Raw genomic sequence first — 15,178 nt, forward strand, 5'->3', positions numbered from 1 at the left:
GGGTTCCCACAGCATCTGTAGATGGTTTCTGTATATGACCAGAATTTGCTGCAAGTCCACTATACAGGTATAAAAATGCACATATAGTTAGTATTAAACTGGGTGGCTTGTGTGCTATTAGTAATGGGCCATGTGAGGGTGGGAGACCTCTTAAAGGCTAACTTGCTGTGCTGTGAAACACTGTGTGCGTACAACAGTTGTGCCTGCAGAAATGCACCTTCTCACGTGCCCTACCATCATCTATGGCCTGATACAGCATTCATGCTTTCTTAAAGTTGCTGAGTTTGCAGCCTGACAAGTGACAGTTTACTAATTTACTGTGGTGAAACCCGTAGAGCAGATTAGTTTACACCATGACGTGATTTTACACATCGTTGTTAAGGATTTCAGGTTTTGAACTTTGGTATAAATATGACTACTGGGGATTTCTATGATGCTTCTTTCTGTTGAAGAGGCAAAACTGTTCAACACCGCATATGTCCCTCTGTATAAAATCCTGACATAATGTGGAAATGGAAGTACATTAAAGGAAAAGAATGGTGCTTAATGGAAGCAGCAAGAGATTTGCTACACTAGCATTTCTCTTGCATGTGTTCTCTCTAACTGGAGGTGGAGTGCTAAATACCAGATAATGATGTAAATGCTGAGAAATTTGTTTTAATGCAGGATCAAAGTTAATGGTTTAGTCGTAACATATTTAACCACAGATAATATATTCAGTAATATTCAGACAAAACATAACTGTGACCCTTTTTAGAAGTGTTTCAAGTAATCTGACTCATTGATTCAGCCGTGTTTGCTGTTTAACACAGCATGTACAGGAAAATGTTACTGCTTTTCTAGCATGTTGCACCAGATCTCCATCTGGCATCTCTAACTTTAGCCTTTTGGAGAAGTATTTATACAAATAACATACATATTTATATTCAATATTTCTTTCTGTAAGCAACTGAATCTTGCAATAGTTTTAACTTCTTAAACATTACACCCATTTTGCACACAGTAGTAATATAGCAACTAAATTCATTGTGTCTGTCTCATGAGAGCTCTGACTGACTGATTTTATCCGTGGTCTGGCTAGGGGAGCTGTTCTCTTCACTAAGTCCAGTATCTGGAATTTAAGAAGGAGTAAAGCAGATGAAAAGAATTACTTTCCTGCTCAACCTTTGTTAGTTAAATGAATAAATAATTATTATTCATATATGAACAGGTATAGTTTGTATCAGCAGGAGCTGCTGTACAGACTGGAATTTGTGTGCCAGTCTCTGGTTTCAGTAGTGGTCTGAGCCATGCACGCAGGACACTGCCAGCTCCTGGTTGTGAGGGCTGGAGATGCTCTGGTTTGTTTCCTGAAGGACAAGATGTTACGGCTGTCATTTTGGTGTCTGATTTCTTCTGTGGATCCTTGAGTCTCTGCTCTGGGGGATGTGTTTGCAGTAAAGATGGCTCTGCAGCAGCCAGGTTTGCTGATGGGGGGTGTGCAGCAGTCGTGTTCTCTTCTGCAAATTGTTGATTCTGTCAGCTGAAGAGGAATGACTGCACCAGCAACTCTGTGAGAGCAGGGGAGCTGAAACCCGGTAAGAAGCACGAGCCTCACCCACACCCCCTTTGCTCATGGGCTAGGCCATCTCTGAGATTTCCTCGTTACACTAAATCTTTTCCCATGAGGGTTACATCTCCTTTGCAGGACTCGGAACCAAACCGGTGTTCATGTTTGAGCTCTCCAGGTTGGATTGTTGAGACCGTTTGCCACTGTAATCCCGCTGAAACGGCCAGACCCGTATCTATAACCTCGCTGTTGCTGGACTTGCTCTGGCAGCAGCGACTGGGTGCCGGTAACTGGCCGGCGGCTGCTCGGGAGGCCGGCAGGGGGCGCTGCCCGCCTGGGCTGCCACTCCGCAGAACGCCCCTGCAGCCCTGGCTGCGTACAGCGGGGGCTCCCGCAATGTCCCATTGGATTTAGCGAGTTCTGGCAGCAAAGTTTTGACTACTTAAGAGAAAATAAGGTTTAGAGTGAAGGCGTTTGGGGTCAAGAATCGTTCTCTTGTTTTAATTTAAATGGAACTTTCTTTTCAGACACACTTTTCACTCCTTGTGCGAGATGCGAGTCCTGGTGACACAGGTTCGACCTCCTCGTCAGCAAAGAGCAGGTGATTCAAATAAATAAATACCCTTCTATCAGAGCTCTAGATGAAGTAAATGGATATCAATCACTTCCTTTCCTTTTGCTGGTGCGTAAGCAACTTGATTGCAGGAGGTCAAAAAAGGTACAGCACAGTATATTTAGACTTTTAAAAGTAGTATGTATTGTACAATGCCACAGTTAACAATCTCTTTTAAGAAAGTTGGCAGCACCTAGAATACCTTATGTCTGTTTCATTTCCTATATATATCTCCAAAAGACCCTATATACCGTTTGGAAAACTATCCCCACATTTATAGAAGTAGATGGAGAGATACCAAGCTGTAGCAATTCTGATTTGCAGCTTCCAGGTTGTGAAGGGATATGATCTTTTATGTCTGAGCTTCTCCCCATCTCTCCATTTTGCTTCCTTTTTGGTCAGTCTATTACTCAATTGCCATGTTAAGCTGTGGAGGACTGCCTAATTGTTAAACTTCCCTCAGGAAGCAGTCCAGATGACTTCTGTCTGAATGTGACAGGCTTTCCTCTTCACACTGAAGTCCAGTCTGACGCCTCTCTCTTGGTTCCTGGCAGGGGAAGCAGGCTGCTGTCACTGCAGATAACATGGCTGAGTGATGCTGCTCTGTTTGTCTTTCTACAACAGAGGACACTCTGGCTGGGGCTTTTAGCTTTACTGTGTGTCAGCTTTGGAATGAACTATGAAATCCATTTACAGCCCATTTATCAAAGTGATTTGCATCTGGATATCAAAGCAAGCTGTTTGCTGGAGTTCAAAGGCAGCTTTGCAAACATTGAATCTGATAGGTAAGGAAAATGACAAACAAAACTCTGATATGATTATGTAATTTCTGTCCCTTGCTTCCTCATGTGCTTTCCGTGCATGTGGCTTCAGGGAAAGAATCAAACAGGAAGGAAGGATTATCTTCCTTAGGTTAGCTCTGATTTAACAGTCCTTGCCAACAATACGCTTCCTTGGTGGGTTATACCTTTGTCAGATTCATATGCCCGTAGTGCAGATGCAGTAGTGGCAGGGGTCTCCTCTTACAGTCAGTGAAGAGAAAGAAGTACTTCCAAGGCCTAATTCAGCTGGCCGAAGGCAGGTACTGGCCCATTGGAAAGTGAGTCTGAGATGACTTGTGCCACTGCAGGCAAGTGCTTGAACTGCTTTGTGATTCACTTTCCCCACAGCAAGTTGGCATTGATAACAGTTCATCTGGAAAGATGTAATCATGGCTGTGAGTACCTCAAGTGCCTGAGAAATGTCATCTAAATAGAAAGTGCATAAGGTAAATAGATAAAGCAGAAAGCATGCTTGAGGTGTGAGCGCTATGGAGAGAGGAGCACAAGACATCATGTCGCGGAGATGGGCAGTATGCTGGTTCTTGCTTTTTTTTTCTCTGATTTTGGAGAAAGACAAAATCAGTGTATGGGTTTTGGAAAGAGAAGGATTTTGAAGGTTTTTATTTTAGGAAAAGGTATAAAGAGTTGATAGAGGTAAGAATTTTGCCACCTACCAGTCTCTAAGCTCTTCAATGTGTTAGAAGCAGCTACAGACTCCTGCCGTGCATGTGATTTCTGCTCTGAATTACTAGTTCAAGCAATTCAAACTTAATCCTTTGTCTGGGGGAAGACAGGGCATTTGTATGTATCTGTGTGCACTGCATGTGATAACAGGACAGCCAAATCTGAAGAGTTTCCATTAGTTCATCAACAGTCATAAGGTGTTGAGATAACTGTTCTCCATTGCAGACTTGTTATAGAACAAAATCATCAGCTTTCTGTTTGCAGGGAAAAACTTCTACTTCCTTTGGTATGATGTCTGCAAAGGCGGATTTCTGCTCAAGGGTATTTCCTGATGTAGATTAATCTCCTCATCTATGTCTCAATCTGTTTCTTCTCCAGGAGCAAAAAGGTACAAAAAATCCAATTTTATACTAAAGTTGGACTCTGGCTTTGTTGCACTCCTCTTTCCAGCCTGTCAGTTGAGCAAGGAAGGGAGCAAGCAAGTGGAGGCTTTCAGTTTAAACATGCTTGGTCTAGCAAAGGGTAGAAAATCTGGCAGTTTGAAATGGGAAATGAGTTGTACTCTTGGGTGAGACTGTCCACAGGGAGCCAAGCCGGCGACGCAGAGCTCGATGTAGGCTCTCAGGGCTAGAAAACTCGCCTCTCTTGGCTGCTCTAAGCTTATGCAAGAGGAGCACACATGTTCACAGCTTGAATATCTGTGTGAAGATGATTACCAATAATGATCTTGGGACTCCCACTGAGGGCTGTAAAGGTAGTAGCAAGTGAACTCTTTCAAAGAGAGTAATGATCAAATGTCATAGTGGGGCACAGTCATGGAAACTGGTATGGAATAAACATATCTGTGTTAATCTATGTAGTTTTTAAAGTAATCTCTGGGTTAATAGCTGTTCTTCCATCACTGGCAGTAGTTGTTGCAATAACGCTCTAGACTCTTCTTTGTGTTTTCTGTTTTTCACAGATAGAGGGGTGCCCTTGAATAGGGTTGGATTTAGAGATTAGTGATAAAAAGATGATAGTTGATATGGTTTGACAGCCCTTTCAGATACTCATTATGTCAAGAGATGTGTTTGGTGGGTGGGATTCAGCTGTCAGGAATATGAAAACAGATTCATTACTGAGGCTGCTGCAAAGGGATTTAGTTCTGATATTCTGGATCGTTGCCTGACTGAAGTACCCCTTATGCCAGCTGGAGGTCCTCATTTGGGGCCTCCTTTATCTTGACTTGGAAGAAAGCTTCAAGGAAGTCAACTATGATACTTATCCAGCAAGGAAATACATTTTCCTCTTGTCCCAGAGGACTAAGCAGCCCCTTTCACAGTATCTCTTAGAGAAACAGACCTTGGAACTACAGCTGTTGTGTAAGGAGCATCAGCTAGCACTGCATTCCCGTTCTGTTGTGGTCCAGTGTCATGGTTTAAGCCCAGCCGGTAACTCAGAACCACGCAGCCTCTCGCTTATTCCCCGCTTTATTTCCCTCTTATTATACTAAGGTATAATACAAAACCACTATTACCACCACCAATAATAATACTGATAACTGAAATAACGAGGGGAGACAGTACAACTGCTCACCACCTGCCTACCATTACCCAGCCTGACCCAAGCAGCAATCTGGGCCTTCTAGGTAACTACCCCCAGGTTTATATAGTGGGCATGACGTGCTGTGGTATGGAATACCCCTTTGGCTAGTTTGGGTCAGGTGTCCTGTCTCTGCTTCCTCCTGGCTTCCCCTTCTCCCTGGCAGAGCATGAGACTGAAAAAGTTATTGGTCAGGGTAAACATTACTGAGCAACAACTGAAAACATTGGTGTTATCAGTGCTGTTCCCAGGCTGAAAGTCAAAAACTGCACTGCACCAGCTACTAAGAAGGAGAAAAGATGACTGCTACTGCTGAACCCAGGACATCCAGGAAACATATTTAGGGTTTCTTTGGGGGGTTTTAATGATGGATTAAAAGAACTTCAGAAGATCAATACAAATAATTTTAAAAGACAGAATTCTGTAAATTGTCAAATAATGTACACTAAAACAATGTTAAGCTCTTCTGCCAAATCTTTGAAATCATTTAAGTAATAAGCATATGCTTCACAGGAAATCTGGATTTCCTAATAGCAAAGGCAATTTCAGCTCAGTTTAACAAGTAGTGGAACTCCAATATTGGGTAAATTCTAATTAAATTGTATCTGGTTTTATAATTAGGTGACAAAGTTCCTGTTATAAGGTAAATCTATAAGATGCTGAATGAATATGATTGTTTTGAATTCTAAGAGATTTAAGCTATATAAAAATTGAAAGAAAACAAAGCTTTTGTATATTTTTATTCAGTTCATATTAGTAGAAAATTGCCTTTGGCATGATAGTACTCAGAGATGCCTCAGAAAATCTGATGCAGAGAAGAAGATTGAATCCTAAACTAATGAAGGATTTAAAGTTGACAGTTACAGAAAGAAAATGCTCTCCTTGGCTTTAGCATTTACAAAGATGGGTGAGGAAAACTCTTCAGAATGACTCAGAGTCTGCCATACGTGGGCTGCCTGCTCCAAGAAACCATCATTTTACTGGCTTTGTTATGTATTTTTCATCTGTGCTAGGAATTGAATGGACACAATTTCGACCCAGGTGATTAGTTCTGTTGCACACTACTCAGTCAGGCCGATGCCAATAAATACCTTAAATACCTTTTGATTCTTCCTCATCTTTGCTGGGCAGAGACTTTTTTTTGTGTGTGTATTTCATGCTAAAAGCCACAATCCTGGTGTGGATCAGATGATCTTTAGGTCAAAGGTATTTCTTAGTAATACCTAAATTGAGAGTTATTTTGAGCTGCGCAAAAGCATTTAAGTACAACTAATACACTGCTACTGGTTATTCACAGAGTTCTTGATCCTGTTTAGGGGACAGTAGGAGAAGGCATGGTAAAATAAAAGCCATTGTAAAGTGTGCTGAAGTCAAAGGCAAGGTATCGTTTAGCCCTCCCAGCTCTGACTCACATTCAAGTTCTCAGTGGTTACCTAACACGTTTCCAATGTACATTCTCCCTGAAGTGTCCTTTCTTGTAACAGAGACTCATGGAGGACCAAAGTTTGGAAAAAGAGACTCTCTGGAGTGAGGGACTCATGCTGCTCAGAATCAAGATGACCCCAAGAATGGTTTTTACTGCTCATGTGAATCCATTTTGCATTGTGATTGGACTCATTCTGCAAGTTCAACCATCAGCACAGTGACTCTCGAACCTGTGACTCCTTCAGGTAGATATTCTAGGCCAAGGTGTGGGCTCCTATGATTGTAAGTAAATCATAACCAGTAATGAATTAAGCTTATTAATATGACAGTATCTCTATAAGCAAATGGTAGTTGTATGCGCCCCGCTATCTGCTTGTGACTGGAAATGTACAGAGAACAGAGCATAGAGAAAGAGGATTTCAGTGTGCCCAGTTTGGGTTTTCTGCTCAAGTCCTCTGCACGTGCGTGACCTCTCTTTGAACTATACACTTCTATGTTGAGATTGGGGGGTGACTTTAGCCTTCAAACAAGTTGAATGTGGAAAATGTAGATTGGGGCTAGGCACTATGTGGGTGGGAAACAAGTAAGGGCTTCCCACACATTTCTACAAATACCCCTGAGCTGTAACACTGTCCCTCAGTTTCCACTGTGAGTCCCTTCTGAGCAATGCTAATACACTGCAACTGGAGTGTAGGCACAAAGGCAACATACCTTGGTGTAATGCAAGTGGAAGCTGTTGCCTTCGTTTTTAAGCCATAGTAGTAAATATTTCCATTTCTTACTGTGTTTGGATGGGCATCGGATCCTGCAATAGCAGCAGGTCACATACTACATTTCTGAAGTAAATGGGAAGGCTTTTGAGAGTTTTTGGAACCATTTTTCTGAATGTTTTGCTGAGATACAATTTCTTCTCTTTTCATTGCCCTCTCCAAGACTAAAAACCGAAAAGATATTCAGTGTTGAAAGAGCTGTGAAGGATAATGTCAAAAGGACACTTCCCCATAAGGGTTTGTCTGTCTGCATGGTGTTTATGAGCATGACCTGCTAGTACACTTGGGCTGCAGCCATATCTCCATACATCTCACTAAGCAACACAGCTGCTGACTGCCTCAAGGACTGACATTTACAGAGCATGTATCATCCAGTTATTGTTTCACATCCCTCCAGACAGTGTTGATCATCAGCTAATTAAAGTGTATGGTCTCTTCTGCACTCTTTGTTGGAGCTTCTGTTTTTTGAACACAGCTTCCACTGGTGACATGTTTATTATGTCTCTGAATTTTACTTGTAGCATGGCTGTGGCTTAGTTTCTATCAGAGTAAATTGGGTATGAGAGAGATGAAAAGCTGCTTAATAGAAAGGATGGCTCACTTCATGGTGTGTTGTGCACCCTGACACTGTCTAGGGCCCCCTTGAAGTCAGATAGCCCATGGGTTTAGTGTTAGGCTCGGTTTTAAATTGCCTCTGGAAGCAGTCAGCTTGTTGCTCTCCTTCCCTATTCCAGCACAAGTAACCTCAATCCATCTTTGGGTTTGCTTATCTGGGCACACATCCTGCTATCAAATGTCATGCAAGATCTCTGAAATGCTTCTGGAGCCTAGGAAAATACAGAAATATGGAAATACAACTGTGCCAACAGACTGGCCTCCTGAAGACAGTTTAGCAAAAGCCCAGCCAGCCAATTTCTTATTAGCTAGCTGTTCTGCTAGCACATTACCTCTGGCGAGGAAAAGTGTAATCAGTTGTAGTCCAAGAAAACAGCTACAGCAGGCATCATGCTAACACTTCTGAGGCTTACTGCATTCAAAAAAATATCAAGTGTTACCAGCCCATAAATGTGATGGTGTGATAATGTGCTCATGAGTACTGGTGTACTGTGAAGAAATAAATACACAGTTATTAGAGCATATCTGTGAGAGACGGCAGGAAAGAGATGGAAAGGCAGCATCTTTTTTCTGTCAAATTCACTGGGAAACTAGGGGAAACAGAGCCACACAGAATTATATCCTACTCCCCATGTGCAGGTACCTCTCTTGTGTATGATCCCATAGCAGTGACATCTCAGTGGAGAAATAAGAGATGAGGTGGACACAGCACAGGTAAGGGAGAAAGAGGGCTCAGTAGCAACCTAAGCAAAAGTGTGGGGAGAAAGAGCTGGTGCATGAGGACTTGGAAGAGGAGGCGAGACTGTTCTGGTAGATAAATATTAGGAACTTGTGTGGTGACCCAAGAGCTCATCAGCATTTTCAGAGTGATGGTGCCAGATTCTCCCTTGCTGTTACAGCTGTTTGAGTATATTGTGAGGCAGGTGGGAAGTCTTACTTGGTAGCATCTTCTATTTTGAGTGAAAAGAGTACAAGAAATGAGCATGAGCTGGAATTTACTGCAATGTACATAGAGGATTTTTTATTTTTAGAAACAGCCAATGCATTACACATCATTCAGCACAGGCAAAGACTCTGACACCACTAGCCAAAATGGTCAATGAGAAGGTGAACCCAGAGGCTACAGGAGCAGCTACCTTTAGCAATGGAAATGGAGTATGGGTCCTTTCCATTGGACAGTTTCTTTTCCATAGAAATTCTAATATTATTGATCACAGAATCATAGAATAGTTTGGGTTGGAAGAGACCTTAAAGATGATCTAGTTGCACCTCCCTGCCATGGGCACAGACACTTTCCACTAGATGATGATGGACATCATCATTTCCTAGGTTCACAGAAGCGTTGCTAGGATTATTGACTTATTCAGCAGGAGCCGCCAGGTCATTCATGACAGGTTTACTGAGTCCAGTGAGCAATTAGCCAGAGATGACACAGAACATGGACCTTTTGTGTTTAGTATTTCATTCCAATATGGTGTTTAGAATTGGAGGCTTTCTTTTCTGTCAGAGCTTTTGATGATTGTATTATCAGAGCTTAGATTGGATATAAAGAAGAAGTTCTTTACTGTAAGGGTGGTGAGGCACTGGAATGGGTTGCCCAGGGAAGTTGTGAATGCTCCATCCCTGGTGGTGTTCAAGGCCAGGTTGGACAGAGCCTTGGGTGGCATGGTTTAGTGTGAGGTGTCCCTGCTCATGGCAGGGGGGTTGGAACCGGATGATCTTAAGGTCCTTTCCAACCCTAACTATTCTATGATTCTCTGATTTTGGCTAGTGAGCTGCTGATCTCATTGATAGAGCCTTCTGAACATTGCCCATGAGTAAAATACAATGTTGAGAAGTTCATTTTAAATTAAGAAGAGATATATTACTAAAGCACATAAAAATATCAGAGAAAACACTTCAGGGACAACAGCAGAAACAAAGAACACCATCACTGTAGCATCCCCATGCTGCGGGTTCCATATCACTGAGTGATTTCACACCAATATATTGATGCTTTTTAATAGGGACAGAGAAAAAAGCTTTTCCAGGATTTCTTTAGGAAATTTGATACTTGAGGTGAAATCAAGACAGTCTCTCCTGCGGTCCTGCATATCCAAATCCAGATAAAACCCCATGGGAGGAGTTTCACAGAGATGTAGATCATGGGAATGAAGTGGCCCTGGATGGATTTTTTTCCAGACTTTCAATAATGGCCAATTTTTTCACCCACTGCTCTGTTTTGGTGTCAACAATAGAGTTGAACTGATAACAAGTTCTTTTGGAAACACAACCGTGTAAAAACAGATCATTGCCAAACTGTTCCTAATGGTGAACCAGGAATTGGTTCAAACTATCTCACCATATCTTTTCAAACAGCTCATGTTCTTCCCATTGGCATCTACAACCACAAACACCAGTAGTTTGTCTCTTTCTAACCGCTAGCGATTTTCTGCATTGGTAAGTGTCTGTCTTCTCATTAGAGCTGTTTCTGCCCAGTGTCCTTCTGAATCCTAAAGGAATATTATGTAAAGCTTTGTCAGCAACTTTTGTTTGGAAGAAGTGTTTAAAGAAGTCAGACACCATGATTAGGAAGCCAGGTGCTCTTACCATGCACAACTTTGTTTCCTACTGAGCAACATTTTTGTTCAAAGCAGGATTTGTTTGTTTTACAGTAAATACCTGTCACATAGCAACAGAAATATTACTAAATAATAATACATATAATGTTAAGCTCCTGGGTCTAGAAGCTTTTAATGAAAAAAAAACCACATTCCTGATAAAAAATAATAAATAATGTCACCATTTCTTTTTACATTAAAAATATCTGTACATGATTACACAATATAACAAAGTACGATTTTATTTTCTAGGCCCAGGGTGGCATCTCTGGGTTAGATCTTCATCTAAAAAGGGTAGAGGCTTGTAGTCTTCATCCTGCATACTTCCCACTGCATGAATATCATCTTCCCAAAGTTGTGAAGTCTACAGTATTGCCTACCCTTTCCATGCAAAGGTGGAAGCAGCTCACAAGGAACATAGCAACATCTACATGCAGGAAGCAGCTAAAGACTGAGATCTTTGCAAACAGAGGTGTGCATATGAGGATATTTGAAAGTCTTGAAACTTCTCACTTCAACTGGAAGAGAACAGAAACAAATAGAAAAATAAAGATGGAAAACACAAATAGAAGTCTATCTTCTTAATGCAGCTTTTTAGATGGTGTAACTTTCAAGATGGCACTTGGTGATCTATTACAGACTGACTCTGTCTCTTGGCCAACCTTTCTTCTCGGTAAGAATGCCGAAAGTCTGCTCAGATGAGGATATCTCTGGCTTTGAGGGCCACATCACTTTCACTGGCCTCTGAATGGTAGAGGATGGCTGCTGTCTTTTAGCAGCTGGGCTGGATTGATACAGTGCTTGTAGAGACTTCTGTTAGCAGTGAAATGTCCTGTAGGTCCCACTGCAGCTTGTCAGGCACTATTTATGCTCAATGAGTCTTCTATCAAAGAATTTGGCCAGGAAGCACAGTAAAGCATTTACAAAGAAAGCTCTGAAGGGTAGGGTGAATCAGCAGCTTGTGCTGACCTTTTACCAGTAACTGTAATCAAAGGGCAAACACTTCCTCTTATTTTGCTAAAGAAAACGGTGATGTTTCTCTCCTGACAGTATCCAGTCACCGCTGGGTAGGATCTTGCACAGATAAAGCGGGCATTTGGTCTCACATTGTGTTAGGGCTTTACCCAGAACTTGCAATCTTTTAGGTCATATCACAGAACAGAAATGGCTTGTGCACAGATGGCAGCTGGAAAGGAATAACGGAAGCCCATGTCCATGCACTGGGTGGTTTGTATCTGTGTTGTTTCCTTACATTGACAGATATCAGCTCACTCCTGGAGTAAGGCTCTGAGACAGTCATATAGCCAGCTGTCCTTGCAGATACAGGAAAGCCTCCTCAGCCATTCTGTTCATGTACCTTCCCATGCCCCCATCAATCTACCTACATGCAGCTGGATATTCATGTGAAGTCAGGGGTGGAGGCACCATGACAATGCAGATGAATAATTTTTCATAAAGTCCTGCTGTCCATGAATCCTTTGGTTATCCTAAAGGAATCTGTCCCTTCAGCCGAGCTATTCCTCATCTAGGACTGTGACTAGAAACAGGACTCTTGGGATTCAGGGTCATTGTGGATGGGAAGCTTCTCATGTTCCTGATGATGCCCATTATGTAAAACAGTGTACCTGAAAGTGGAAAAACACAAAGAACAATTTGTTTATGCTAGTTAAAAGGATAAGCTTACGTAAAATGAATTCTTAAAAACCCTGAAGTACATCTTAAGAGACAGTACATCTTACAGATATCCACATCCCACATCAAGCAAATGTGAATCCCTACTTTGTTCCATGACAGGACTAAATCTTCAGTCTGATGCAGTCAAGGCAATCGCTGAAAACCAAGAACCTGTTGGTTTTCATGTATCTAAGGTGCATCTGGTAATGAGAAGGAACCAGACCGAAGAACTAAGAAGCACTGATCCTCTGCAGGCGAACTAAGCTACAGGCACTTCAGTTAATGTCTTCAGTACAAGCATGTCAAGGATCATTTCAGACTAACTTGGAAAGTGAATACTTGAGATGAAGACCAACATTTCAGAGCATTTCCACTTACAAGAGTAAGTAGTCTCTAGTATTGTCTTACTAAATACAGCACTTACCAGTGCTCTTCAGGTCTTATGTCCTTGGGAGGTATCATGTGATGCATATACCTTTCCCTAGTCCAAATGCCTATTGGGGGAATCAGGTGTCTGTTAGGACTTTCCTCTCCTGAGTGTTTAGAGATGTAGGCGTATGGTTTCTCTTAGTAACAAATGTCTAAGACATACCTGAAATATCTGCATCCCAATCAACATTAAAAAAAAGAAAAAAAAAACCTAAGAAAATAAATAGAAGAATATACCTGTTCTGCTGTTAGCAGAAGCATTGTCAGCCTCAGGATCTGATTGAATAATCATTAGAGAAAAGGTCAGGAACTCCTCATTGTCTACATATGCAAAAACTGATCCTACGACATCAGTTTATTTGGTATTAATTATCTGGATGCATCTCTTTCTCCATTGAGTGTACTTGGGACTTAGGCTCCTAATTAAGCTGCTTACAAGCCACTGAAATGTCTGAAGTAGATGATCTGAAGATCCTACAAATATCTTATCCATTAATTCCAGTAGATCAGCAATGGACTCAAAATGAAAGCCAGGGTATAAACTGTACTGCCTGTCTGGGTTTCCCTGGTGAATATACCTGGAGGAATCTACCCCCTAATGTACTGCTGGATGCTGGATGGTCAAGCTAGGCTGCCTTAATGCAGATGTCTGTATGTGCAGATATATCCACGGAACATCCCCCTTTAGTACTCCATCACTTCAAATAATGATCATAACTTTCAATAAATGTGCTAATTCTACCGACAAGATACAGACTTGATGTAAGAAACAAGAAAAGACATTTTGCATCTAACACTGAACAGACACTCCTATCAGATGACCGTGAAGCATACAAGTCATAATGAAATTTTAATTCTATATAGCAAGTCAGACATGGCACATTGTGTGAGGCCATCCAGCAGAGAGACCTCTAGCATGGTCTGCTACAAACAGTGATACAAAGGATGAGAGCCAGGATACCCCCTGCCCTGTGAACAAGGCAGACATAGTTCAGAGCAACTCAGGACTTGCTCAGAAGCACAACAGACAGGCACTGAAAGCTGACTTCGTACAGGATATCCATAGAGCCAAACCTTTCTTCTTCTTCCTCTTCTGCAGTAGTCAGAAAACAGTTGTGCAAGATCAGCAATTTAGCAGGAGATGCCATTTGGTACAAAGATGCATTAAGCTAAAAAGAAGTCATTAAGGTGTCCCAGGGTCTCATGTGGCACAAAGTGTCAGTCTGAAGCCTCTGGCAGTTAGCTCAACAATTCCAGCTGTTTACCCTGTGGGGAAAGAGGACGATAGGAGAGGAGGAAAGAGCATTCATATGCAGGGTGCGACGGCTACACTGCAGGGGTGATGTCTTGCTCTGGCGCTGGCACATCATTCCTAAAAATCTTACCAGCACCTCCAAGAAACTGTTACAGGAATCCTCTGCTGGCAGGGGTTTGTGCTGCCAGCATTGTTTTCACATACTGTAGTTTTCCCCTTCAAAGCTACCCACCAGCTACAGGGCACCAATTTAGTGTTGGATAAAAGACAGGATTATAACAGGCCTGCTTTTTTTTCACACCATCACATCCTAACTGATCTACTCTCTGAAAACACAATTAATTTTTCAGGCATCAGTATCTAAGGGGAGCAAGCTTCAAAGAGAAAGCAAAGCTGCACTCATTTTTGCCTCACCTAGAGGAACACACAGCTAAAATGCCTCAAATCCCACCCAGCAGAGAAGCTAAGCACCCTGAGATTTATCTTACTGACCAGAAGAAGAACACAACACTCGGACCTTGCATGTGTGGGCTGAATGTTTCAAGATGAATTTATCAAGTAGGTTTGAGTATTGAAAACAGCTGAGGAAGACACAATATGTGAGCAGGAAAAAAATGAAAAAGGTTTAAATGCATTAAATAAATTATGGGCAGCAAATTAGTTGCTCTGCTTTCCCGCCTAATGAGTTCCTTCGATGGGATTTGTATACACCGGCATGTTAAGCTACCAAGCTGAATTACAGATAGCATCCCAGGCTGCTTCTGCCCCCGGTAACCAACTCCTCCCAGAACTGGGGGTGAGCGTTTCTGTCATTTCACTTGACAGCTTTACCCAGATTGTAAACACCACCACCCAGCAATAAAGCCCAATAATGAAAAGGCATTACTACCTATAAAGGGACCCTGCTGCAGGCTATTCACATACTTGCCAAATGGTACTTTAATTGTGATGATGACCAATTTGGAGATAATTGCTTCTGCATCTCCTGTTGCTTCTGACAGTCCAATGGACTCTTTAATTAACTGGTTGAATTAGCTCTCAGCACAGCAGAGGGGAGCTGTGTGGGTTTACCCTCTGTAGACCCACGACCAGAACAAGGAACTCCAGCATTATCCTGGGAACTTGGAGAGAGCAGAGGAGAAAACATCAAGGGGATGCAACA

General features: G+C 42.0%; 1 protein-coding gene and 1 long non-coding RNA gene across 3 annotated transcripts in view; one reads left to right on the plus strand and one right to left on the minus strand.

The window, feature by feature from the left end:
- Window positions 1–9,052: 9,052 nt before the first annotated feature.
- HTR4 (5-hydroxytryptamine receptor 4) overlaps window positions 9,053–15,178 on the minus strand; it is a 133,104-nt gene continuing 126,978 nt past the window's right edge. For both annotated transcript variants that reach the window (XM_062605351.1, XM_062605350.1), the window contains exon 7: window positions 9,053–12,283. In XM_062605351.1, coding sequence (XP_062461335.1) covers window positions 12,196–12,283 — 88 coding nt within the window. In that variant the 3' untranslated portion in view covers window positions 9,053–12,195. The remainder of the gene's footprint in view (window positions 12,284–15,178) is intronic.
- Window positions 11,801–15,127, plus strand: LOC134156924 (uncharacterized). The gene is made up of 3 exons (XR_009962129.1): window positions 11,801–11,885; window positions 12,453–12,714; window positions 14,367–15,127. It is a non-coding gene; the product is annotated as an uncharacterized LOC134156924 (long non-coding RNA).

This window comes from Pezoporus occidentalis, unplaced genomic scaffold (assembly GCF_034315485.1).
Source record: "Pezoporus occidentalis ecotype Australia unplaced genomic scaffold, CSIRO_AGI_Poc_V1 ctg91, whole genome shotgun sequence".
Taxonomy (NCBI): domain Eukaryota; kingdom Metazoa; phylum Chordata; class Aves; order Psittaciformes; family Psittacidae; genus Pezoporus; species Pezoporus occidentalis.